The 27,790-nt window shown below is 37.3% G+C and overlaps 1 protein-coding gene across 6 annotated transcripts in view; it reads left to right on the forward strand.

Annotated features, from left to right (window-relative positions):
• Positions 1–26,772, forward strand: part of DNM1L (dynamin 1L) — a 39,057-nt gene extending 12,285 nt beyond the window's left edge. The window contains exons 3-20 of one of the 6 annotated variants that reach the window (XM_086467636.1): positions 6,045–6,083; positions 7,269–7,315; positions 8,424–8,495; positions 9,064–9,150; positions 9,949–10,111; positions 12,021–12,141; positions 12,353–12,484; positions 12,783–12,989; positions 13,189–13,309; positions 14,697–14,852; positions 14,954–15,043; positions 16,027–16,119; positions 17,699–17,755; positions 19,000–19,122; positions 21,288–21,455; positions 22,046–22,155; positions 24,650–24,809; positions 26,213–26,772. In XM_086467636.1, the coding sequence (XP_086323762.1) occupies positions 6,045–6,083; positions 7,269–7,315; positions 8,424–8,495; positions 9,064–9,150; positions 9,949–10,111; positions 12,021–12,141; positions 12,353–12,484; positions 12,783–12,989; positions 13,189–13,309; positions 14,697–14,852; positions 14,954–15,043; positions 16,027–16,119; positions 17,699–17,755; positions 19,000–19,122; positions 21,288–21,455; positions 22,046–22,155; positions 24,650–24,809; positions 26,213–26,269 (2,003 nt within the window). In that variant the 3' untranslated portion in view covers positions 26,270–26,772. The remainder of the gene's footprint in view (positions 1–6,044; positions 6,084–7,268; positions 7,316–8,423; positions 8,496–9,063; positions 9,151–9,948; positions 10,112–12,020; positions 12,142–12,352; positions 12,485–12,782; positions 12,990–13,188; positions 13,310–14,696; positions 14,853–14,953; positions 15,044–16,026; positions 16,120–17,698; positions 17,756–18,999; positions 19,123–21,287; positions 21,456–22,045; positions 22,156–24,649; positions 24,810–26,212) is intronic. The other 5 variants (XM_086467652.1, XM_086467669.1, XM_086467628.1 and 2 more) reach the window with 5 other exon arrangements.
• The last annotated feature ends 1,018 nt before the right edge of the window (positions 26,773–27,790 follow it).

Raw genomic sequence — 27,790 nt, forward strand, 5'->3', positions numbered from 1 at the left:
ATAAACTTGGGGCTACAATTATTAGTTTTCATTGTGTTCACATTTTTTTGGAATTTATTTCTGGCGGTAGTAAGTCAAGGTATCAGAAGTTCTTTACAATATTTGTTTTCATGTAATATTTATAGCCTTTGTTTTCTGAAGAACAGTTACTAATGTTCTGCAGTTTAAAAGGCTTAAGCTCCAATTTTAATTGTTGCTCTAAGCAGAGAACACAATTTGGGTTCATAACAATTAAGAACTTCTAGTGTGCAATCCAGGGTGTGCTGGATTGTGAGAAACTGTAGGATAATTCAGATTCGAAATGGTCTCAGGAGGTCTCTAGTCCAACCTCCTCGTCAAAAAAGGACCAACTATGAACTCAAGACCAGGTTGCTCAGGGCTTTAACCAACTGAGTCTTGGAAACCTCCAAGGGTGGAGAATTCAGAGTGTCTCTGGGGAACCTTTTGGAAATGGCCCATTTGATCTCTTTAAACGTGTTATGTTACTTGCATCATGCAGTGTGTGGCTTCTAGTACTTTACAGAATGCTTTGCTTCTGAGTTGTAGGGTAAAATACGATTTTGTTCTGTTCTGCAACTTTACAGGTGTGGAAGATGGGTTTGTAGTTAGTATTCTGAGTCAAGGCAGAGCCTTTCCGTTGTAGGTTGCATTTGATTTGGGGATTCATATTTTATATTTAAAATGGGATAATGATACTATTGCATAAGGGTGCTAAATAAGTATTTATAAGGCCCATTTAGATCTTTGGGGGGGGGGGGAACAATATGTGAGATGTACATGTTGTAATCTCGATGTTCCTTTGATAGAGACGTGGGCTTGTTTGGTAAGAACAGACAAACCTTTATGACTTACCAGTTGTGTTTGAAACTGCTCTCTTTTCCCTCCAAAATTCAGGCAAATCACAGTCTGGTTTTGTCACTAATCTGTTTTAGCATATGTATAGATTGTGGTGTTACATCTGAGAAGATGAGACAAGTAGCTCGGAAAGTAAAAAGATGGCAGCCTCTTGTCCTGGCTATGCTGTTTGATATTGTAATAAGTCACTATATTATTACAGGTCATATTTTTGTTTGTTATGAAATGGATGTTGAGGTAGGGTTGAATATGTGTTTGGGATTTCCTAGAGGGAAAACTATCCATAGTCTTGCAGAAAAGGATTTTCTCCAGATGAGGTGTTTCTTCTTTACAAATTGAATATTGGACAAAAGAATATCAGCCTCGGCACGCTGCTTTCTGAATGTGCTAGTAATGAACTCTATGTGCACAGATACTTTTATGCAACTACCTCTTTGTTTTGTGGTTTCTGTTTTGTGATTTGTCACCTTTATCCATCCTAATGCTTGCTCCAGGTATGTACTAGTATTACATATAAATACATCCATTTAAAAATGGTACTAGTCTGTGGTTCTTGTAAGCTCAAATTTTACCTTTGAGCATTTGCATCCAATTTGCATCCAGAAAGCTTTCCTGTTTTTAACACAAAGCACTTGGGATTGCTGTGGTATTTGTTTAAGCATGGACAATTGCCTTGTCTTTATGACTATCAAGGAAAAAAATCGTGTCTCTCCAATAGCTTAATGTTGACATCTTTGGATGCACGTGAACTGCCAAAGAATATCAGTTCATATCAGTTTAGGGATTTTGTTTGTTTTGTTTGGTGTTTTTTTGGTGGTTTTGTTTTTTTCTTTAATTTTTTATTTGATACTTGGGAGCACATTGGGAAAAATTGTTGAGAAAGAATTGCAGCGAGACGTTGGAACTAACTTCTAATTTTCTAACATGCAACATTAAAGATTGTCTCTGCTGTTCCTCAAAGTCACTGATGAGCTATATACCCTTGTACGGTAGTCACTGCAGTAAATCAAGTCAGAAAATAGCAGAGATGAATTTTCCATTAAATGTGAAGAATTGCTATGTTTTCATAGCATGATATTTCAGACTGATGCATATGTTCCACAGAGATGCGTGTGGTTTGGTTTGAAGGAAATGTTCTCATTATGCTTTTGCTGTTTATTGTTAGCCTCTAGTGATTCAGCACATATGATGTGTTTGATGTGGTGACACCACACTGGTGTTCTTTTATCAAATTGCAAGAGAAGCAGCGTTCACAAGAGAACTGAGCCTGATCTCGTGAATTATTAAATTGGTCTTGTAACTAAGACCTATTCTGGTAGCTTATCCATTTGTTAGGAAATGGAAAAGAGGAGGGAACTTAGAAATTGTCAGTTAGTAATTGATTATAGGTTCTTTTTTTTTTTTTTTTGTCCAAGATAAGAAGCTGAACATTGTTTAAATTCTGAACAAATAGAATTGGTGTGGAAGACAAGTCTAATTAATACAGATCTGTTGTTTGCGAAGTTAACACTGTTTCGTCAGCTTTTTGCTCTGTACTTCAAATAGGGATCTCTTACCCCTATATCCCAAACAGTGTGGACTGCTTCATTGTACTTAGCTTTGTAGAAGCACAAGAGAAAAAGAACTTTCACTCAAAAGAGCTTGCTGTCTAGTTAACATCTAGGATGAAAAACATGGTACAACATACAGAAGGGATTGAAAGATGTGCATGTTTTTTTCACAAGTTGGATTTTTTAAAATTTATTTAAAGAAAGAGTGCTAGGAAAGGACGAGGGAGGAAGAGGGTTCAGATGGTAGTCTGCTGGGTCCAGTAGCTGTGAAGGTATGGGAAATGGAAAACTAGGAAAACAGATAAGATTCTTCATGCTTTGCTGATTTTGGGTTTTTTTTTTAGTATTTGGGAAGTTCTAGTTGTCATGCTGCAGGAATTCCTCTATGGTGGTAGCCCTTTGTAACTCTGACCAGCTTCTTTATGATCCCATTGTGTATGAAGAAGATTTCTACTGCTTTAGGAATGGAGAAGACATACTCAAATAGCTGAAGTCGGTTAACATTGTACTGTATTTGAGCTTCTTAAAGGCACATTGCAGTATTGAATCATAGATTGGTTTGGGAGGGAAGGGACCTCAAATATCATCTAGAGGCAGGGACACCTCCCACCAGACCAGGTTGCTCAAGGTTCCATCCAACCTGGCCTTGAACTCTGCCAGGGATGCAGCATCCACAGCTTCCTCAGGCAACCTGTGCCAGTGTCTCACCACCCTCAGGGTGAAGAACTTCTTCCTTGTATCTAGTCTAAACCTGCCCTCTCCCAGCTTCCAACCATTACCCCTCATCCTATCACTGCAGGCCCTTGTAAAAAGTCCCTCCCCAGCCTTCTTGTGGGCCCCCTCCCGGTACTGGAAGGCCACTATGAGGTGTCCCTGGAGCCTTCTCTTCTCCAGACTGAACAACCCCAACTCTCTCAGCCTGTCCTCGTAGGAAAGGTGTTCCAACCCTCTGACCATCTTGGTAGCCCTCCTCTGGGCTCGCTCCAGCAGCTCCGTGTCTTTCTTGTGTTGGGGGCTCCAGAGCTGGATGCAGCACTGCAGGTGGCGTCTTACGAGGGCAGAGGGGCAGAATGATCTCCCTTGACCTGCTGGCCACACTTCTCTTGATGCAGCCCAGGATACGGTTGGCTTTTTGGGCTGCAAGTGTACGCTTTTGGCTCATGATGCTATCGTCCACCAGCACCCCCAGGACTGCTCTCAGTCCACTCATTGCTCAGCTTGTATCAGTGCTTGGGATTGCCCCAACCCAGGTGCAGGACCTTACAAGGAGGTAACAAGTAACAATTTGGAGGAGGGCAGTTCTGAGAAAAATACTGTAATCATGTCTAGTTTTCTAGTATATTTATTGAAGTTTTCAGGTCTCACTCCAACCTATGAAAAGCTTGAAAAGCAGACAGACTTGCTTTATTCAGAAGATGTTTTTTTAAAAGCAGGATCTGTTTATTCTTAATAGCTGCTCTTTTAATAATCTCTTACAATCTGTAATACTTAATTTATAATGACTGAAATGTCATTTCTGCACGCTTTTTTCTAGCATTGAATCTTGAATGTCATCAGATGATTAGTTCACCTGAAAGTTTTGCCCGAAAAGCTTCCAGTAAGTAATGTAACTGGAGGAAGACTGATTTACCAGTGAAACTAGTGATTATAAAAATGTTCTACATGTAAACCAGAGCATAGGATTGTTGCATGTAGGCTAAATGCTCCTTGCTTTGAGCATCCTTGCATTTTGAGTAATGCAAACCCTTCCTCCTTTCCCAAGATCTCCTTTGCATTAAATTAGAGCTATTGAGAAATTTTTCTCAGATATTAAAGGGGTGTCAGTACAGGCTTCCTCAGAAGAGTTTCCCCATTGTATAAAATCAAACTTCTAAAAGCTTATACTTGGACCAGATGAGATTTTCTGTACACCTCGGGATACTGCATTTATTCCTTAATTTTTTCTTTCTTTTTTTTTAATGTGTGCCAAGGCTGAGTTTAAGACTAAGCCATTTATCATGGCTTCAGTCTTCTTTTGTGTTATACATAGCCAAGAAAACTTGCAGCTTGTTAAAGCTTAAAAATTTTTCATTCCTTTGATCCGTAGATGTTAACAAGTTAAAATGCAGTGCCTCTGACTAGAGTGCATCTTTCCTTAATATGTATTTTAAAAAGCGAATAGATTATACTAAAACAAAACATTCTTTATACATAGAACTAAGCCTAGTACCTAACTGCAGATTCCTATGCCACCACAAAACCAGTAATTTAAGACTAAAACAGTGTGTCCTAGGAGGGACATAACAGGAGAGTGCTGGGTCCCTATCTTTCAAATGTAACGGTGGCAGCATCTTGCTGTATCTTCCTGGCTTTATCCCTGTCTTTATCTTCTTAGATTCAGTTTTTGAGAGGGGATGAGCAATACAGTCTTGAATGATAGAACCACAGAATGGTTGGAAGGGACCCTAAAGACCATCTAGTTCCCACCCCCCTGCCATGGGCAGGGGCACCTCCCACTAGACCAGGTTGCTCAAGGCTCCATCCAGCCTGGCCTTGAAGACTGCCAGAGATGAAGATACTCTAGTTTCTTCCTGGATGCACATTTTGCTTTATTTCCTCTGAACTGTAAATAAACTAAACCTGTATAATAACCTGGAATTAACGAGCCTTTTCATTTTGCACTTGTTTTGGAGGCTGGTATGTAATTCTGCCTACTTGTCAACCAAGGCAAAAGCTGCTGCCTTACAATTGTTTCTTCATAGCTCATGTGCCTTCAGAGCAGTAAGGATAAAAATAGTTTGTTTTTAATTTTTTTTTTCTTTAATGGATTCAGTCAATCTAAAGCTTTGATTTACCCACCTGAGCAAGACATTAAAATAACTCTTCAGACATACTAGGCTTTCCAAACTGATCAACTGATTGTTGCTGTGCTGCTTGCATTTTGTGCCAAACAAGCACATGCCAAAAATTTCTTCACCAGTTTGTTTTGGGTTTTGTACTTCCATGGTGCTGTACTGGCATCATACAGAAATTACAGAATTGTAAACTCATCAACCCTTCAATGAAAAGGTGTTTTATAATGGGATTTCCATAATTTTTTTGAGAAAATTAAAAGTTGAGAAGGGTGATAGCTAATCTTCTTAAATCTCTCAGAATTGCTGTAGTTGTTTTTTAATTAAGCATTAGAAAGATTGATGCAAAACCTCAGATTTCTTTCCCATACAGTAATATTACTTCCATGACATTAAAAAAGTTTCCTTACTCTTTCTCATTCTTTCCATGAATAAATAATGAGAAACATATTTTGCCAAAGAAGTTCAGCTTTGCAGAACCTAATGGTGCTGTTTTCTGTGCTCAGATAAAAATATTGTGAGCTGTTGGAATTAGATGAACAGCAATAATAAAGTAGTCATCAAGAAAACTTTGTCATATAGAATATCTGATTAATATGTATCGTTTATCAGTGTTTAGTGAAGATCTTATTTCTGTGCGTATTGTTAACGTGACACATTCTCATCAATAGTAGAATAGCATGCACATCTGTCTGCATGCATTTGTGATCTTTGTAATACAGTCTGGTACTGGAAGTTAATAAAATGCTATATTAAATATGATTAAAAATTTTAAATATCATTCAATGCTGTTTCTCTTTAACTGCAGACCCTGCTACATGGAAAAATCCAAGACACCTTTCTAAAGGTTGCCTTTATCCACTTGCTTTTTCTCCCTATGCATAAAGTGCATGCTTATATACACTAAACCACATACATTTCATGCCACTTTATTGTTGATTACACTTTTACTTTCACACGTTGGCTACTATGTTGATTATTTTGCTGAGTCTTGTGATCTAGTTGATTTTTAGTTTTCTGACTTTGTTGCATTAGAATGAGATGATTTTTGCTTTTCTTCTGTGCCGTTACTGCTTCATAGAATTTCCTGCACTTTTGATTCCCAAATCCTTAAAAAACAATCTCTATTGATCAGTATCTTGAAATTCAACTTGAGTGGAAAAAATGTTTTGAAAGATGACTTGATTGTAGGTAAGCAGTGTGTTTGCCAAATGGCCAGATTTCTTGTAGACTGTTCTTCTAGAGCAGATCGCTGTATTGGGGAGCAGAGGGGAAATGAACACAAACTAAAAATTTGAAATGGAACTTACCACTAATACGGGGAAACCTAGTTGTGGAAGTGTGAGTATCTTGCAGTGTGACGCAAACTGCTGCCTGTGCTACGAAGCAAGAATTGACAAAACCTCCTTTGCTGTTTCTGGGACTGCTTTTGAATAGCCCCCACATAATTCTAGACATCAGTAGTGACTGACAAGAGTTAAGATGTTTGGTCCTTGACAGATTTGGGAAAAGACATGTTCTCCTAAGACTTCATTGTTTTGCAGAATTCTTACGTATTTTCTGTTTGCTTGGTTTTGGTTCTACAGGTTTTTCTAACTTTTTCTTTCAGCTGTAATTTGATCTCACTTGCATGGTGAAAGGAAAGATGCTAAAAGCTGGCAATTTTTTCAGGTTTTTTAAGCTATTGCTAGTGATTCATTTGGTTTCTGTTGCAAGCTGATATTTAATGAACTAGATCATTTCTGAAAAATGGTGGGATAGCTCATTGGCTCAGTCACAATTAGGAAAGTGGTCCTTGTGTAAGAGAGACAAATGAAAAAGAGCAATGAGATGCAATGTTTAAATGAGCAGAATCATAAATGTATTTGTCCTGAGCTATTTAATACCTAATCATAGAAAGCAGATTGATTTTTCTCTTGCTGCTTGAAAAAAAATAATAAATCACATGGTAGTTTTCAACAAACAGGCTCTTGGAAAAATGTCATTGGAACATCTGCTTCCTCTTCCTCATGTATCAATTCTTTGTTTTCAGAGATAGATGCTGAAGAGTGGGGTAAATTTCTTCACACCAAAAATAAGGTATGTTTACTCTTGTGACATTGCTACTCCATCATCAATGTGCTGTCATATGTGTACTTAATTCTATATCTCTTCCCTTGACTCCCAAAAAGGAGATTATTGTGCCTGTTACATTATACGCCAGAATGGTGAGGATTTTCTGTTCTGCTTTTTATGAGTACAAAACTTCTGAAAACATTTTTTTTAAACTCAAGACAGAAAATTTATCAATGGTTGTCTGTTGTGTGGGTCACTGATTCTGCTGAGTTATTTATCTTAATACTCTTTGTGTTATTTTGTTTATTTTTCTTTTTTATGCATTGACAAAATTAGAGTGGATATTGCAAAGGCAAGGAAGTATGTAATTGTTTCAGTCCGCTGAAGAATTGACTTCAGAGATTTATTAGACAGCTGTGAAAAGGAAGGAGGAGCCTAATGTGTGTTGGCAGAGATGCAGAAACTGAGATGACCTAGGACTTTAATAAGAGTCAAAGCTTGAAGAAAATCATCTTTTTGTTGGCAGATGAATTTTTTAAGCGTTTATTACTTCAAACTGATTTTCTCACCTTCTAGGCAGTGATAGAAGTTGAAGGAAATGTTGAGAGGAATGCAGAGGGTACCTGTGCAAGGGTAGCGCTGTGCTAACTTGTTTCTGATTGGTGGAAGAAAAATAGTTTTGACGAGTGGAAAAATTTTGAAACGAAACTCTGTCCTTGTTCTGTGTCCTCTTGGACATGAGAAAGGGTTCGGGGTACATGTTGTTTATTAACTTCAAAGGATTGCAACTAGATTAGAAATGGAATTCAGTGTTTGAAATTCTCTTTAAATGAACGCTGTTTTATACATTGTCTGACTTCGATGGGGTAATAAGTGCTAATAACTGCCATCTCAGAGTATTAATCAACAGATTAAATACCAAGGTGCCAATTTCTGTAATTTTAGCACTGACAATTGCTGGTAGCATTAGTTTAAGGGCTAATAGTCATTCTTATTTTTTCTTACCTTCGATATATACTTACTTACAGTTTTTCCACTGTCTTTTGGAGGAGAGAGTGTTATTCTGCAATTAGGTAGGTGGCTGCTGTCTTTGATTTTTTTTTTTAACAATTTTTTTTCTTCTGTACTTCAGATCTATACAGACTTTGATGAAATTCGTCAGGAAATTGAAAACGAAACAGAGAGGATTTCAGGAAATAATAAGGTAAATGTTGCACTGTCCGTCTTTGTCTTGCTATAGATTCTTTTGCTGCTTAAACTTTTCTTAAACAGTTTTGGCAGCTAGAAGTGAAAAGCGTTGAACTGTTCTAATGAAGAATACAGTAATGCTGCTTGCTATCGTGATATTTTTTCAACGTGTTCTTGAAGTAAATGACTTCAGCTAAAAGAAAATGCAGAGAATTGCTGTTGCTTTACTTCAAAGCTTCTATAATCTGCAAAAAAATAAACTTTGAGTTAAACTTGCTTTCATTTTTCCACTTCCATGGCTTTATGTGTAATCATAAAATAGAGTATTCTATTCTTGCATATCTTTATAATCACTGAGATAGAAAAGCTTTCATTCATTATATCGAGGGGGGAAACAGGGCTGCTTCCAAAGACAAAGGAATTGGTTGACAGATGTGGCTGGCTTTTTTTCCTCACCACGTAGTTGTAAGGTGTATGATGGAAGAAAGTTTTTCCCAGTGTGAAACTACAGCTTTTCACTTTCTAAAGGGTGTATTTAAATAATCCAGTACAGTGATTAATTTTTATTATTAATATATTTCTAGGGGATCAGTCCTGAACCTATTCATCTTAAGATTTTTTCATCTAATGTTGTAAATCTGACTCTTGTGGATTTACCTGGAATGACAAAGGTAATATGCAGAATGCTGCTCTTCTGACCCACTGTGAACAGTGTATTTTGAAACAAGCAATGTATGTTCTCTCTTTGGCATTATTCTGTATTGTTAGATAAACAGCTTTATGCAGTTTTAGTTGGTTATATAAATTTGAGATGTCACCATCTTCAGGTGTAAGGTTCGGGTTTCTGGTGCTCTTTGCTGTCGTAACAAGTAATTTGCTTAAGTTCTTCCTCTTTCTGTGTACAACTGAGGGATTGGAAGCATTGTGTGGGCTGTGTGTTCTTTTTAATAGAAGAGGTAGCACTCGAACTTTCAAAATTGTACCTGCAGATAGATGGTAGTTGACAAGTTTGAAAATGTTTTCCCCATTGCTTCTCCAAAAGTTGCTGTGTATTTTGTATAAGAAGTTGCATAAAATGAGGATATGCTTGAAGAAATGTTCTGGTCCTGTTTGTTCAGGCTTTATACTGAATAATTTTCTGTGGCACAAAGATGACAAGATGACTTCTTTCCCTGCCTACGCACATGTATATACCTGACGCTGCCAGTTGTGCAGGTGGTTATTGGAAAGCAAGTCTTCTTGACAACAGTATCACATAATTTGAATTGATTCTTGTTTCTAGAAGAGTGTTTTTCATTTTTATACCTTTCAAGATCTTCCTTTTCTTTCCTTTTTGCTTGTGAAGGGGGAAAGAAAGGTCTGGAAAACTTTATCTTATGCGGTGGTACAGGGTATGAACTTTCAATGAGTGGCCTCACACAGGCATAAATTCGCAATTTTGAACAGTTCTACATTGTTTTTTTCTCTAGGTGCCTGTTGGTGATCAGCCTAAGGACATTGAACTTCAAATAAGGGAGCTAATCCTTCAATTCATCAGCAACCCAAATTCAATTATTCTGGCAGTCACAGCTGCTAACACAGACATGGCCACTTCAGAAGCACTTAAAATTGCACGGGAGGTGGATCCAGATGGTAAGCAGCAAGAAAAACTGGATCCTGTAATTCAACTTCTTTTTTAAATTAAATCTTAAAATAAAACTGAAGTCGTTTGCACAAAAAGTAGTATGAAAAACAAATGTCACTGCATTTCCTAGAAAATACAATTATTGTATTTGCTTAAAGACTTCCTGCTGCAGTCTCTGCAACTCAGAGAATGATGTGATGAATCAATATCTAATAGATTTCTGGCTTACAAACAGGACAAATAACTATTTTGGTAGTCATAGGAGTCACTTCTTTTTCCAGAGCAGCAAAATGGCAATACAAAATGTTAGGGGTTTGGAGACTTTTTTGGTAGTTTACAGTGGTCTGTTATGATGATTTCATGCTTTATTGTCCAATGTTGTCTCTTTTTTTCTTTTTTAGTACAGAAAATACACCATCCTGCAGCTAGTAACTAACTGTGTAGCTGTTAGTTTAGTGACTTAGTAAGAATAAAATTAGTATATACTGTCAGTATCTATTTTGATGCCCTGTATTTATGAGACAGAACTGACCGATTTGATTTAATCTAAAAAGAGGATTATCATTTCATATTTACCTAGTAACTTTGAAACATATCTGAAGCTACTGGGTGCCTGCTGCTTGCTTATGGAAAGTGCTGTCAGTACCATTGACTAATAAATGGCACTGTGTGGTTTGGAAGAATATGGAAGAGTATACTTGGAAAATGGGAATACTGAGATTAGGCTTAAATTTAACATTTGTTGTAATATTTGTTGGTTGTTTTCAAACTCTGAGTTTTCTTTGGCCCTGTCTGCCTAAGCCGTTATGGGTTCCACAGCCACGTAACCTCATGGGAGAACCTCTTCTGCCAGTCTTTGCAGTCAAATTGTCCTGGTTCAAGGCAGCAGAACCTTTCCTCTAATTTACCCCTGTGAAAATGATTATCTGTGACTTTTGGATCACTTCCCAAAATCCTAAACCTTAAAGATGTGGAGTGGCAGCTCATGTTGCAGGTTTTGTAGGAAGAATGGTACGTAATGAGAACTTGAAGTACTAAAATAGGTAGGCTCTCTGACTTGCATTCATCTGAAAGTTTCAGGACCCAAGAACCTGCTGATTTTTGCTGAGGTACTGGTTTATTTTTAGACTCAGTGTGTTATAGTTTAAAGAAAAAATTCTTGCCATGTTTTTTTCAGACCCAAGAGCCCAGGAACTATGAAGGTCCCAGACAAATCCTGTGCATGTTAGCAGCCTACCTGCTTAGATGTGCAATGCTTACCTATTTAATGAATTTAGGTCACTCTCTCTTCCATGGTGTCAAACATGAAGCTTAGTCTTAATTCAGAAAACATTCGGTCACATATTCAATAAAAATATGTTTCATTAGCAAAAATAAATCCCCTAAAGCTGCTTCGGTGGGTGGATTTCAAACTATTCTGTCTCTTGGGGCTTTCAGCCATGTAGTTGATGCACTGTGCTGGAAGTGGGCCTGTTGCCTCCTTTAGCAGCTTCTCCAGTGGGTAGTGGTATTTCAAATATAGTTCCAAACAGATTGCCATTACATCTAGTCCTACATATATGCTAGAAATATGTTCAGTCCACTCAGAGTTGCGAGTCCCCTGCCTGCCTTTCTTAGTCTTCTTCTTAGTAACTCCGCTAACTTCACCTACTATGCAAAAATGTTTGTTGTAATCAGTAATGACTACAATTTCAAACTGTGTGGTGCCTAAGTGGGGAGCAGTACCTGCCAGATACTTTCTTATGCTCCAGTTATTAAGGGGCTCCAGATGGACTAATACCACATGTTCTTGTGCTTGTCTTTGCTGGTTGGCTGTATTAAATTTCATGCAGCTGTCTGAGGAACTTTTTGAATGATGAGTTTTAGCTACACTGATCAAGACAGAATATCCCTGTGAGTGAATTTTCTTTTTGGTAGGTCGAAGAACCCTTGCTGTTATCACAAAGCTGGATCTCATGGATGCTGGCACTGATGCTATGGATGTGCTCATGGGAAGAGTGATTCCAGTCAAACTTGGCATCATTGGAGTAGTGAACAGGTCTGTCTGGGCACATTGATGCTGTTTTTAAAGCTGTGTTGATATGAAGTAATGCTTTGGCTTTCTTAATCATGAATATGGTTTTAAGAATAAGTTGACTTGATGTTGAAATAAACTTCTGAATAAGCAAGCAAGAAACTTGATACTCACCTTTCAGAAGCCTGCCTGTTGCATCTGTTAACTAGGGTGTAACTCTGCCTTTTTGCTTCAGGAGTCAGTTGGATATTAACAATAAGAAGAGTGTAGCTGATTCCATTCGTGATGAGTATGGCTTTCTTCAAAAGAAATATCCTTCCCTAGCCAATCGAAACGGAACCAAGTACCTTGCTAGAACACTGAACAGGTATTACATATTCTGTAAAATAAATGAAATGTGTGCTTTTAAAGATACTTTAAGGTATAAGTTGGTGTGTGAGAAATATGTGTAAATATTTATTTTTACCTTTCCTTTCTCTTTTAGTGCTGTACAGTGATACATTAAGGAAAACTCTGGTTCCAAATACCATTTCTGCTTTTACTGTAATTTTCCTGAGTAAAGGTTTTCCTTCCGTGACTATTTTCTGTCTTTTCTCTGTTTTGATGGAGATGATAAACCTGAAACATTTCCTCCTTTCTAATGAGCAACTATTTTCTTTTTTTAGACTACTGATGCATCATATCAGGGATTGCTTGCCAGAACTGAAAACCAGAATCAATGTTTTAGCTGCTCAGTACCAGTCTCTACTAAACAGCTATGGGGAACCTGTTGAGGACAAAAGTGCCACTTTATTGCAGCTTATTACCAAATTTGCCACAGAATATTGTAACACTATTGAAGGAACAGCAAAATACATAGAGACTTCGGAGCTGTAAGTATCAAATGGTTTTCTAGAATATTGACTGAGCAGTTAGATTGACCCAGTGGCTCTTGCTGGCTTTCATTGGCAGTAGTAATACGCTAGAGCGTAACATAGTCAAAAATGTTTCAATCCAAGTAACTGTAAAAAAATGTTCACAATGAGAACTTTTTTCTTGTTTGCTGCTTCAGTTGTTATTTTACTCTTTCAGCTGCGGTGGAGCCAGAATCTGTTACATTTTTCATGAGACCTTTGGAAGAACTTTAGAATCTGTTGACCCACTGGGTGGCCTTAACACAATTGATATTCTGACTGCCATTAGAAATGCGACTGTGAGTGTTCTATGGTATTTTTAAATGTTGTTGCTATATGTTCGATTCAAAGATAAGGTTTCAACAAATTTGTGCTTCTTCAGTCCTGTGGATTAGTGATCTCAGCTGAATGAGTTAATACGAAGAGGCTGAATCCTGCTTTTTGGTATTTTAAGTGGAAAAATTACAATATCCAAATTTGCAGCCATTATCCTATATGGAATGAGTTTAAGGTGAATGCTCACATCTTATTACTGTTATTTACAGGCTGAACTAAAGCTCAGGCCCAGCTTTGGCAACCCTCTGGTGAAGCTATTGTATATTACAGAAATGGTGGTGGAAGACTGCCTCTACATTTATTTTGGATTAAGCACTTCTGTTAGTTACGAAGACTCAGTCTGAGCTGTATGGGCTAAGACACATTCAGGAATCTTAATTCTATATAAGAGACATAACTCTTCAGTGATTCAGTGTTTATATGACAGATTTGGGTTCTTGTCAATATGGAAATTGGTGTTGCTAAGACTTTACAGAGTAAGCACATTTTAAAATTTTTCAGTATATAGAGTATTCACTCCTTAGAGTTTGACTTTGGATGTCAAACACATGAGTCTGCTTTTGTACTGTGGTCTGTTGAGTGTGAACAGACAGTCAGGTTTCTGCATGGTCAGTAATTACTCAGACTTGGAGCGCAGTTAGGTACTCTGCAGCAATGATCCATGTGCATACTCTTACCCTTCTGTAAATGTAAAATGTAAAACAGTATTTAGTAACACGAGAGATGTCTTGTTTTTATGTAACGTCACATCTTCGTGTTTCTAAAGCTCATTTAACTTAAAATAAAAAGAAATTTCAGGTAAAAAAAATGTTTTCTGTATAGCTAAGCATTGGTCCATATGGTCATAAACGAAATTATCCCAGACACTGTAAATTAGTGACACTGTATTATGATTATACTTAACAGAAAACTCATCTGCCTTGCACTAAGAATTGTATACCCAGGTCTGTCAAATAAATAATGGTAACTTTTCTCTCTGAAGCTAGGAAGAGAATGTCTTTGCTTTTATAATAAATTTAATTTAAACTTGGATCCACAAATGTAAAAGAATTGTTCATAGTTATAAGCCCAGGGTGACATTAGTAGGTAGAAATCTTCAAGATTCTATAAGGATGCTGGTTAATCATTACTTAACAAAGAGTTTGTCTAAAAGGTAGTAACTTGTATTTTATAGCTTTCATATTTAAATATTCTTGTAACACACTTTACTCTTAAGACCTGTTCTGAATGTTCTTTTGAGTACAAGCACTGTGATCTGATTTATTCTGGGCTTCATCAGATATTACTGCTTAGAAATGCATATTGTTTTAATACACAAGTTTAGCAGCTTTTTCCCTCCTTTTGAACTAGGGTCCCCGTCCTGCCTTGTTTGTTCCTGAAGTTTCATTTGAATTGCTGGTAAAAAGGCAAATCAAACGTTTAGAAGAACCTAGCCTGCGCTGTGTGGAGCTGGTTCATGAAGAAATGCAGAGGATTATCCAGCACTGTAGTAATTACAGTACACAGGTAAAAATATGTGGTTTAGAAATACGTTTGTAATTATTTGGCTTCCCCCCTCAAAAATATTCTGGAAATCTCATCAGTAAATTTTTTTGTTTTGTTTTTAGGAATTATTGAGGTTTCCTAAATTGCACGATGCCATAGTTGAAGTAGTAACCTGTCTTCTGCGTAGAAGGCTTCCTGTCACAAATGAAATGGTAATTTTCCATCTACTATAATTTTGTTCGAAAAAGTGTGTGTTTTCTGGAGTCTTTCTTGATGCTCCTGTTTGCTCTGTAACATCAGGAACCCAAGTGATTAAAGGAATCTTAACTTATACTTGTTAAATAGCTAGGTATTTAATATCTACATGGTCTGAAACTTCCTCTATATTAGAAGATAGATACATAAAAAACAAAGGAGTGGGGAGGAACCCTCTTGAGCTCATTGTGTCCTATGTTTCAACTTCCCAAGAAGAATTTTACTGAAACTTGGATTTAACATCTCCTAGTCTTTCTGATATAGGTATATTTCCCTCCCTTGTAGCAGAAGCTGTGCATTTGGAATGCCATGATGAAAATTAAATTAGAGTCCTTATTCTGTGTGTTTTGGAGGTAAAATCCACACAAAATGTTGATTTTGCTTGTAATGCCCCTTAGCTAGTGAGAACTAAAAATTCACCTTCTAGCTTTGAGTAAATATGTTCTAATAGAAAAGTCTGCTTTGGGTTTCTTATTGGGGAGGAAACAAAGTGTTTCAGTTATTAACTCTGCGTATGTTTGACTGGAAAAGCAAAAATTGTTCTGTATGGTCACTGCCCCCCATAGTGAGCCATCTCTCACTGGTTTAAATGTTGTACATGGCTGGTGGCTGAAGGTTGACTATGTAGCTCACTTCATTACTATATATCTTATGCTCGTTAAATTGCTGAATTTTGTTTGTTTATTGCTGGAGAGGGGTTACCTTGATGAAGCTGACAAGCTAAATTGGTGTAACATCAGCTGAACGTCTGAACGTGTTGCAATGAATGAATGAATTCCCTTCTTGCCTCCTGGATCAGAACTTCACTGTCTCTGGGGCAATAGAATGGTCTTGTGCTATGGACAGTTAGACTGCGCTTTCTAGCATTGTAGTTCATTGCTCTTCACTAGCATTAGTTTCCTCACTGAATTTTTGAACTGTGAACGACATTGCATTGCAGGTTCATAATCTAGTGGCCATTGAGTTAGCTTATATCAATACCAAACATCCAGACTTTGCTGATGCCTGTGGTTTAATGAATAACAACATAGAGGTAAGAAAATACATTCTCTTAAAAATTTTTTTGACTCCTTTAATTGAGAGTTTAAATAATTGGTAAAAGAAGAAATGCTTCCACTTCTTTTATTGAAGCACAGTTCTCTACGTTTTGAAGTATAAAAATGTGATATATTATAAATATGGTGTATACTCTTATCTCGTGATCTGCTGGTTTATTAGATTCATATTGCATATTACATTCGGGAACAGTGGTTGATATTTTACTGAAAATTCTGCCTGTATTTCTGTCTGGAACATAAGATGGGCATGGAATTGAATACTGGCTATTAAATGAAATTTTTAGAAGAGAAACTCGAAATAGGCAGTTGTGAAATACTCTGTAATGTTGAAGGAACTGCATTTTGTCTCTGACAGAATGTGTGAATAGGTGTAAGTGTTCCTCTCATCTATGGAAGGATAATACAAGTATTGTTTCCTCTGTTCACGTTCTAATTTCTGCTTCCTTTCGGCATTGTTCTTGACGCTGCATGTTACCATGCTTCCATCTCCCTAAGACAGTTTTCTCCATCAGTCTCCCATAAGCCTTTCACAATTTCAGTGGTCTTTCTGTTTTTCAAGCCCAGCTTTGATTGATGATACTCGTTGCTGTCATCATCCTATAGAAGCAGTTGTTCTACGACTGATCTGCTCAATGCTTTCTTGCAATCTGATTTTGTCGCAGTACTTCATCCATCTGGCTAAGAGCTCGCTAATACTCTTGTGTTCCCCTGCTTGTCTAACACATTCTTTCACAGTAGTGTTCTTTTTTTTAAATGCTTATGTTATAATTTCTGCTGTTTAGTTCTGACCTTTTACTTTCTTCTCTACATAAATTTTGTATTAACTGGGTATGCAATTAAATTTGCCTTGGTAGACTGCTCTTGAATCTAGTTCAGAAATAATGTGTGTGCAAACTGACGTGAGTACAAAAATTAGGACTTTGAAGTTAAACATATAAGGTTATTGTATTATCGTGTGTTACTTAAACTAGTTCTTTCCCCACATTTTCCTGAACAGGACATTGAAATTTTTGAAGAAACAAAGCACGTAAAACATCTTATTCTTATTCAGTGGACAATCAATTTTTAATTTCAAGAAAAATCAGATAATTGTTTGTCCTGATTGCTTCAAATTCTCTTTTGCTATAAAGTGAATTCTGCCGCCGCCTCCTTCCTTTTGGGCTAATCATAGTTAACCCTGCTGGCCACAGAATCAAATCCTTTTAGATTACTTTGAAAACTTATAGCTTAATGAGGGCTGTAGGGTATCTGTGCTGAGCCAAACTGCATAGCTTTGATCTTGTTTTTTAAAGGCTATAGTTTTGATTATGGAGTGTGTTCGCAAAAAGTTTTGCAGTTTTTATATTGAGAATTTACTTTTGACCAGGTAATCAGAGTAGTTTTAGCTAAATAACTGAGGTTTTTGTAGGATTGTAGTATGACTACATGACACTGGATGAGATGAAATTACTAGTGTTTGTCTTTAAAATGTAAGCCTTCTGTAAAATATGAATCTTGCACATGTGTTGATACAGAGTAATACATAATTGAGGTCTTGCTGGATTGTTTTTAAAGGAACAAAGGCGTAACAGGTTAGCCCGGGAATTGCCTTCTGCTGTGCCACGAGACAAGGTAAGTAAATGTTGATTTTTATTTATTTATTCATTTGAAGTTTGATGCATTCTCCTTGGATCCAATCTAAGTATTGGAAACTTTGATATGCTGCCCTAGTAACAGTCTTGGGAGCTTCCAGGTATTGAGTTTTTTTCTTTCCATTTCATAAGATAGAAGTGGAATGTTATTTTCTTCTTCCCAAAGATGCAATTTTTGGCAGGTTTTAAATCTGGGATTTCTGAAAACTTGCCTATAAATTTACATTAATATTACACTTACTACTTGAATGCCATCTTGAATGTCATCTGAGGTAAGGCTTAAAATGCCTGCAGATGTTAAAGATGGAGTCGGAACTTGCATGCTTAAATTCACGGCTTCTGATGGCTACTACTAATTTCAAAAGATAAGTGATTTAAAATACTCAAGTGTGCCAACATAGTGACTTGGTGGTGCTTTGGGGTTGGTTTTTTCTTTTTCCCTTTTTTTTTTTTTATAAAATCAGTCTTAAACCTGCAATTTATTGCAGTCTTGCTTTCTTTGGGAGAGGATGGTAGAGATGATGTTTTCAGTTGATCATCATAATCCAGTCATGTATTCTGTCTCTGGAGCTTCATGAGTCTTATGACGTTTTGGGATTAGTTCAATGACAAGTTAAGTACATGGGTGGAAGAACCAAGTGTCATGGAAAACATTGGCTAGCTGTAGAAATTAACAGGCAGACAATCAGCTGGCATTTTAGACAGTTAGGTGTTATGTGAAGTATTTAGAATCCAAATATACAGAACATAGTTTAAACTCCTCATAGGTGGTAACAGGAGTTTTCTACAGCTGATAGAAATTGGTTCATTAGGTTTGCTGGCTTAAAAAGTGAGACACTGTCACAGAATGGATCTAATATTACTGGCTGGTAGAAGCCAGCTGATGGATAAACTGGGAATTTAAAGTAGCTATCTAAAGATGGCTTTCAATGCTCTTTGATCCTTCCTTCTGTTGACTTCATGTTTATATCATCAGGATAGGAGCCGAAATGAAATTGAAGGCCAGATAAGCCAAAAGTCTCTTACCTGTCTTGGAGATGCTTTTTTTTCCTTTCTTTTCCCCTGCTTATATTACTCTGTTGCTTGCAAATTCAAAATGTTTTCTTTTCTCGATTTGTGAAGATGCTAGTAGGTTAAAGTGTATGAAATCTGCTAGGTAGATTTGGTGGTCTTCAGTTGAATTTTTTTTTTTCCCCCCCTCCCTGCATTTTTTACCTTCCTTAGTCTACTAAAGCTCCAGGTGCATTGACACCTGCTTCCCAGGAGACTGTTACTGCTGCTTCTGCTGAGGCTGATGGCAAGGTCTGTCTTGATTTTTCCTATAAGCACTGCATGCACATTTCTGTTGTGGTCCACCACAGATAGTATGGAAAGCAGTTTGTATTTAGTGCTCTGTCACTGACACAGTATGCCCTACAGAGTATGGACTACTTGGCATTACTGATTTTAGTATGTGCAGTGGCAGGTAAAGACATGCCATTAGGTGGCAAAGTCACTGCTTTCTGTTTGAACTCTGGGTTGCAACATGTTGTGGTGCAAGTATGAAGCATAATTTGCCTCCAACTATAGTCAACAGATTGTTTAGTGCAACAGTATTGTACTCAGAAGTGTTCAGCATGGTTGTTAAACTGCATGTTTTTAATGTGTTGACAGTTAAAGAAGGAGGACAGAAGATAAGCTAAAAATGTGAGTTTCCTGCTTCCTGCAGGGAATCTTTATAGGCTTTGTTCAAACTGAACCTCCTTTTTGTTGTTTAATATAATCGTTCAATCCCTGGTTTACTTATGCTTGTGAAATGTGTTCTGCAGTGGTATTTTACACTTTAGGAGTGCTTTCTCTAATGTTTAAATAACAGATTTTTTTGCTAATTGCTTTCACTTGGAGTCAGAAAAGATGGTAGTCACAAGTTTGTGTATTAGAGTACCAAGAGGGCTCAGGCTTTCTGCTTCATTGCATATGCACATTCAGCTGCTAGTGCAAAGCTGCTGTTTCTGTCCTGAACAAAATAGTTCAAGGAAAAATCTAGTCTGGTAGGATTTTAACTATTACTTTCGCCAGAGTTTTAGAGGTTCTGATATGCTGCAAACATTAAAAAGAAATCAAGAGCGACTGTGAGGATACTGTTGTGACTTAAGAAGTTGCAGGAAGCTGCCAAATTTGGTTTCATTTGTTTCCCACAAAACCTGTCCTTTATTAGGTGGTACGTACTTAACACGCTTTTTCTTGCTAAAGAATGTAGCTTTGTTTCTGAAACTGCTTTGGAGATGGAGTAAGGCTCCACAGTAACGCTGACTGAGTGGCATAGGGGTTTTTGCTGTTTTGAATAGCTGTCTTGGAATCAGAAATAACGTAATGGAGCTTTCCTCATCAGTGGTTCTCTCTCATTAGCAGAGGTTGATTTGAATTCTTATAGTGTATTTTTTACAGAGCTTCTGAAGAGTTGTGCAATTTTAATACAATTTCTGATGTGCACAGTTTAGCTGGGTCTCCTAGTATGCAACTGTGGGTATTCCATTTGCCATGCTTTGTCTCTCTCTTGTTTTAGACTCACGATCAGCCTGTGGTGTTTTAATTGTAAACACAATAGGTAAATTTAGCTTATTTCTTACTATATCTGAAACAAGACATAAGCAGTAATAGTAGTTTAGAGCCTTGAATGTTTTTCAAACAGCAATAGATTTTCAAGCACAGCGGTAAATAGAATGGATACTAGACTTATGGAAAGGTACAAAAGAAAAATTACCACTGTTCCACATCAAAATAAACTTTTTTAATACTATTTTAACATGTGGTGGATACCATCTACTAATACTTCTTTTGTCCAGTGATTCCTAATGTTTAAGAGCTAGGTGTTACGTCCTTTTCTCAGGAGATCAGGGAGTCATTCCTTGTCTGGAACTTCCCAGAAACTCTGATCTTCACTTCCAGAGGATGGAGATTTTTGTTTTGTTTTGATTTGGTACAAAAAAAGCCTTCTGTAAATTGAGGTCTGGCAGCACAAATACGTTCGTAGCTGTGGTAGCCAGAAACATAAATGTGCATATTTTTTAGCTGTTCTTGTAAGAAACTAAAGTTATATTTAAATAAAATACCAAAGAATCTAAATTCAGGTCTTCTAAGAGCTGTGGTGATCTTCAAAACATACTTTCAGAATGATCGTGATAGTATAAGTTGTATTGCTCCAAGGATGTATGGTGAAAGTGGTAAAAGACTAATGATTTAGGAAGACCATTCCTTATTTTAGAAGTGATTTGTAGACCCTTAAAATGCTGGGGATCTTCTCTGTGTGAGGCATTTTCATAGCATTTTTAGTAAGAATACAAGTTTTAAAATCTTTCATTTTACTGGTAGTTTGTGTCAGCTGTAAACAGCCAAGGGAGAACAAAGGTGGGGAATGTGAAGAATGAAGGGAATACACGTATGAAAATCTCATTTTTAGAGTCTTGCATATAGCTCAGTAATAAGCCCTAATTCTAACTCTCCAATGTTTCTTCATTGTGCTGTTTGTGCAGGCTGCTCCTGGAACAGGAGATACGTCTCAGGAGCCTGGAACAGGCAACTGGAGAGGAATGCTGAAACCTTCAAAAGCAGAGGAGGTATCGGCAGAGGAAAAATCCAAGCCAGCTGCAGCCCTGCCTGCTAGTCCTCAAAAGGGACATGCTGTAAACCTATTAGATGTGGTGAGTCATTAAAGACAAGTACTTCCGCTTTGTAGTTCAGGCTCAGGAAATAAAACATCTGATTTCCAGATCTTGTAGCTTTGCTCTAGCCAGTCTCTTCTGCTTTCCTTCTTGCCCAGTCCTTCTTCTTTCCCCACCTCCAGTTTCAGCCTCTGGTTTGGGATAACTGGCTTCCTTTCACAAATTGCTATGCAAGTGAACTCCTTGTCTAGATCAGTCTTTGTACAGAAACAAATCTCAGCTGGTGTCTCAACTCAAATTCCTGCTTTTTTTTTGCTGAAGTTGGCATTTTTATATTAGAGGAAAAGAATCATTGAAGACAAACCCACTGAACTTAAAAATAGATGGAGATCTTTTAAGTGTTGGAACGCTAGGTCCTTTAGTGAGCTTTTAAAGAAAAATTTAGTAGTGGTGCCTCTGACCTTTGTGTCACAGGTCTGGATTTTGACATGTCTAATTTTATTTCTGAAAAATTAAGAGGTTTGTTGCAAGACAGGTTACATCTATCAAACTATCAGTATGAAAGAGCAATAGTTTGACTCCACAATTTTAATTTTAGTAAACTGAGGTTTTTATTTTTTTTTACATAGCCTGTACCTGTTGCACGCAAACTTTCTGCCCGTGAGCAACGAGATTGTGAAGTGATTGAACGACTTATTAAATCTTACTTCCTTATTGTCAGGAAGAACATTCAGGACAGGTAAAACCAAACTTCCTAGAAATGTTTAAGCCATACAAATGTTGTGATATCTCAAGTCATGTATATAATCTTGTTATTTTATCATGTTCTTGTGTTTGTAAGCAGAGAGAAAAAATAGGGCTTTGAGCTTTTTTAGAAGGGGCAGCAGCAGTAAAAATTGACCTTTCACAGAACTAAGAGGCCTGAAGAAGCACTTGTTTTCTCTGATGGATTGTATTATGTTAGGTTTTGTGTTATATTAAGTAAAAGGTTTAATTTAATTGTTTAGGAGATGTCTGCTTTTCTGGAGGATACTGCAATTCAGATGGATGATTTGCAGCAAATAACTGGAATGAACTCTAGATGCTGTGTAGCCCTGTCAGAACTTATCTTTGGCGTCTTGTTACTTCAGATGGGAAGGTCAAATAGGAACTACTGTTCCTATGTTTTCTAGTACTTGCCTGTACAGATGGAACTAGTATAAAAGTGATGTTTCTGCTGTGTGTAACTATGGAAAATGCCTCCAGGGTTTTGCTTAAAAAATTGTCATACTTTTTTTTTTTTTTTAATGAAGGATGATGTAAAACTTTGCTTTGCTTAAGTCTTTGTGGACTTATATATGGGAAATTTTGGGAGAAATACAGGAATCTAGAAACCAGAGTTTAGAGCAGATCAATGAGGTCATAGAAGTTTTATTCTATCCAGTAAACTAATATTCTCCTCAATATAATTTTTAGTATTTCATGGCTTTGTTTACCTTAATTTTACTGCAGCATTAGTATTCGTAGTGTTACTTCCTTGTGTACTCTAAATAATCCCTTGATGTTCTTTGCAGTAAATATGCCTATGTAAGGAAAAAAATAAAATGCTAGCTCAAGCATTATGAATTTGCTGTATTGGGACATCCTCACCTAATTCAGAAATATTTTTAGGAAATACCCCTCAAAGATGGTACTTGTATCCATCCCATAGCACACTTGCAGAACTAATTCAGGCTCTTACTTGGATGGTTTGGAGCTCAGTTTTGGGTTGCTTTCACTCTTAGCCAGGTGACTTCCAAAATATTCTAGGCTTCTTTCTTAAGCTCTTCTTTGGGTAGAACTTGCAATGTATCGGCTTGAAAGGAGGACATAAATTGAATTACTTGAGTACTAATAGATCTATAAGGTCTCATCGTGATTTCCCGTAAGTCTTCCCACAACTGGCTAGTAAAGAACTATAAAGCAGCAGAATGTAGTGGGAAAATTCCCAGCCAAACTTGGGAGTGTGATTCCCAAACCTCAGATGTGTTGATAGATCTTGGTTGATCTTGGGTCTAGCTGTTCAGGCTTGCATGGTCCTTGTCAAGTTAATTCTGCAGTGACAATAGAGCATTCTGAGGATGACCAAAACCCCTTGCTCTGCCCGTGAAAATTATTTTTACTTCAATCTAGGGATATGGGCACGTGAGAAGAGTGATGTGGTCCCTACTTAATGAGTCAGTGCTGATTGTACATCAACTCCCAGTCCGCTCTAGTTGCAAAATACTGCTGCTAAGAATTACACCAACAAGGTTGTCTAAACTAACATGTTTGATTTCTCAGTTAGGAACAACTGTCAGTATTTTATTGTCACTCTGATGAAATAACCTGAGGTGCACTAATTCAATTTTTGATCCTGTGTTTATATCCACAGATTTTGGTACTGCATTAGTATGATGATTTGATTTTCTCAATGCTTATGTAAATATTTTCCCTCACTATTTCAGAAAAGTACTGCTACACATATCCTAAGTCCCAAAGAAAATCAGGTTCAGCTAGCTTCAATACTTCGAATTATTTTCAGGAAGCTTAGTGGCATGGAAGTCAGAGCTGAAACAGTGGTTTCTTTCAGGTGTTTTTAGCCTGACAGAGCTGAAAAATGTTGCTTTACGGATTCTGTAGTGTCTTTCTGATGGATTGTTCTTGATTCTCATTGGTTGCTGCCTGCCTCCACTCCAGACAGATATATTTTTCACACTTAAACTCCATTTGCAGTTTTAAATGGCTCTTGTGTTACGCTCTCCCACGTGGTCTCCAATGTGGCCCATTGTTTGAGCAGTGATCCTCTTCTCAGTTCATCTGCTAAGTAAGATCAGATAAATGAATTCTTTCGTTGCCTCTTTCCTTTCTCATTCACATGTGATTTTGGGGTTGAAATACTTAGCTTTTTGTCATGTCTAGCACAGTGGAGACTCGGGTTGGTCTCTAGTGAGCAAAGTAATTTATTCTTATTTTTTACAGTGTGTATATATATATATACACTCATGTTCTTCACAATGCAGCTATCCTATTTGGAAGGAATCCAAGAGCTCTTAAATTGCACAAGATACTGCATTTACTTGAGAAAGAAAGGTTTTTATTTATGCTGGTGGTAGATTCCTGGCAGTTTGCGCCAAGGTTGTGTGTAGCCACTTGTGCTCACTGTGAATTCTTCAGTCTAGAGCAGACCTGATTTTGAATTACTCTTTCTGAAGCAACAATCTTTGTGCTTGCAGTGTGCCAAAGGCAGTGATGCATTTTCTGGTGAACCACGTGAAAGACACTCTTCAGAGTGAGCTGGTAGGCCAGCTGTATAAATCCTTGTTGTTGGATGACCTTCTGACGGAATCTGAGGACATGGCACAGCGCAGAAAAGAGGCAGCTGACATGCTAAAGGTATTAAAAAGATCAGGAGCTCATGGGAGTAGTTAATTAAAATGAAACCATATAAATGTGAGATTTTTGGAAGACTTAGCTTCCTTTTTTCTTTGCTGCTTTTTAAGAGTATGCCAGTGTATTACTTCTCTCTGCTAGAGGAATTAAAAGCAATATGTGACCAGACAGCATTATGTAAATTGAGTACTTGTGAAGAAGTAACTTAAACGATATCTTGGGCATAAAGCAGAAGCTGTAATCTGGTGTTATCTTCAATAATTACACATTTGATTTTAATAATTTGCTTTTATTTAACTTCATAGTGTTTAGCAGTCCTCTTTTGGGGGATTAAGCTTACAGTGTTTTAGGTGCCGTTCATATTTATGTTTCACCCAGAGCCTACTGGCCAATGGCTGGTATATCTAGGCAGTACCCCATAATATGAACAGTGGGAATGCTGGGACTTAATTATGATGACACCTGCGTACATCTGTATGACAGCGTGTTTGACACTTCCGTGTTACAGAGCTCTCCATTTCTTCATTGCTCAGTTAGGTGGTGTATCAGTGCCTGCATCAGCTGCGTCAGAAATGCGATGCTTTGCATTGAACTGCATAGAAAAGAGTCGCTCTGCCAGTTCAGCTCACTGCAGAAGTGGCAGGAGGTGCTTCTCCCTTGTATGCAGTGTGGTCAGTGTGTGTGTGAGGGACTGAATATGCTGAGATACCGCTTGTGCCAAGATCACGTGCAGCAAGTTAATGATCAACATTTGAGTGAAGGGAACTGTCTGTTAACGGTCTTTTAAACTGTAAACTTTATAGGGCTGAACTCATAGCTCACATTTCTCCAAATTGGAGTTACTACTTTGAATAATGTTAGTATGAGTTGGCATTCTGAGCTTTTAAGTTTGCAAAGTTTAGCAGGCTAGACTGTAATGAATGCATCAGAATGCTAAAAGTGATATAAAATAGGTGCAGTTTCTCTTTTGTTTTGAGGAAGATTTAAAGCATTGTAACTGTGTGCGGTGAAAACGTCTGCCCTTCTTGAGTTTATTTATAAATACAAAATGTTAAGACAAACATAGGTGTTAATGGGAACACTGAGAAGGTAAAAGTTGCACAAAACAATGACAATGAGCTTTCTTTGCTTCTAACTGCAAGTTCAGTTTGCAATTAATTTTTAGTTCTTATCTGTCCACAGAAATGATTTAATGACATCTATGCGAAGTTTTATCATTACCTTTTGCTTTGAAGTATTTTCCACTTGCAGTGTTGTTGCAGGTTGTTACCAGTTATTTCATAATGAAAATGATTTGCTGTAATTTGATTTTTAACATTACACTTCCTAGACTGCTGCTGTTATCTTCTGAGAAATCTCTTCAGAAAAAATAAGTGACTTTGTTTTTTCTGTCTTTCTGTGTGCAGGCCCTGCAGCGAGCCAGTCAGATCATTGCAGAGATTCGTGAGACACATCTCTGGTGAAGACTGTACCAGCCACACTATTTATATGCATTGGAGGTTACATTGACTTGAAAATTGCTAGGCATGGTATACGGAATAGAATTTTTATTTATGAACTCTTTTATCTGTGTACTGCAACTGTGTAAATCTGCTCATGTAAAGACAGTTGGTTTGATTTGCAAACAGACAAATATGCTGTATTTTGCAAAATAAGTCGTATTTAATCCACATAATAAATGGCTCTAAATGTTTCCTTACCAGCTTTCTGGTGCACATTAAAGCAGACCAAGTCTACTGTCTCAGTGACAGTCTCATTTGAACTTGGGGAAAAAACCATTAAAGTTCCAGTGCCTGACTTGCTAAACAGGTTGCCTGTGGTTGAGATGGACGGTGTAGTCTTGTGGCATAGTTTTAAGCTGCTTTTACAATAGAAGTTTAAATACTGTGAAGAGAAGAGAGCACCGAGTATTTTCTTTCATCAGTATATTGCATGCACTATGACAGATGGAGGTATCAATTTTATAGCACAGTAGAGATGTCTACCGTATTACTATGTATGTGTGTCGCCATTTTTTTCCCCCTAATGTTAAAACTGCAGACAAAACCTTGATACTCCATCAAATGAAGTTCATGTAGGAGGAATGAGCCTGGAGCTTGGGAATAACAACAGCCTACTAAAAAGTGGGTGCAAAGTTACTCATGTGCACTGGAGCTTGTGTATAAATGTTGGGGATTATAATCAGGTACAAGAACATCTTCCCCTTCCTCCCCCCTGGGACCAAGCCCCTGGACCATCCGATAGTAAAGTTATTCTGACAGAACTGAAAAATAAAGACAGATTTCAAAACTCTGACGGGATAATAAGTGTTTCTTTTAAAAACAGATCAAGTTGGCCAGGGAGAAGGGGATCCCCACAGCTTCTTCCAAATTTTTGAATGTATGACAGTCTGAAAGAACGTCTGTAGGATTGGAATATTTATACCAGAGATTACAGTTAGTTGTGAGGAAACTGTACTGTGCTGTAAGTAGCTTTTTTTTTTTTTTGAGGACAATCCTAAAACTAGGGAATTTTAGGTTGAAAATTAAGTTGATGAGTTATTTTTTTCTGATTATAATTCATACAGATAAATATTGATCACACTAGCCTTTAAAAAGTAAACATTTTTTCTTTTTATGAATAAAAATTTATTTAAACTCCAGCCAGCACACTTGCATGTACTTTTCAAGCAGATTCACTTTTTTTTGTATAAAGCAAAAATGTTTACTGTGGTGTTGCTCATATTTTGTATCTTTAACACAACTTGCATGAAAAATAGGACACTGCTGTTAACATCTGTGGGCTGCTTTTACAATATTGGGCCTATATAGTGAAGTTTTTATTACCATATTCAGTTCTTTCCCCGTTTCATCAGTTAACAGGAATGGAAGTCTTTAAGCTGCTAAAGACTGAAAATTTAAAAACCGTTAAGAACTCAGTTTACAAGAAGGTCTGTTTAAAAATGTGGTTTTTCTCATGGTAATCTTCAGTTTGGCGCCAATAGA

Source organism: Leptosomus discolor, chromosome 1 (genome assembly GCF_034619465.1).
Source record: "Leptosomus discolor isolate bLepDis1 chromosome 1, bLepDis1.hap2, whole genome shotgun sequence".
NCBI classification, from domain to species: domain Eukaryota; kingdom Metazoa; phylum Chordata; class Aves; order Leptosomiformes; family Leptosomidae; genus Leptosomus; species Leptosomus discolor.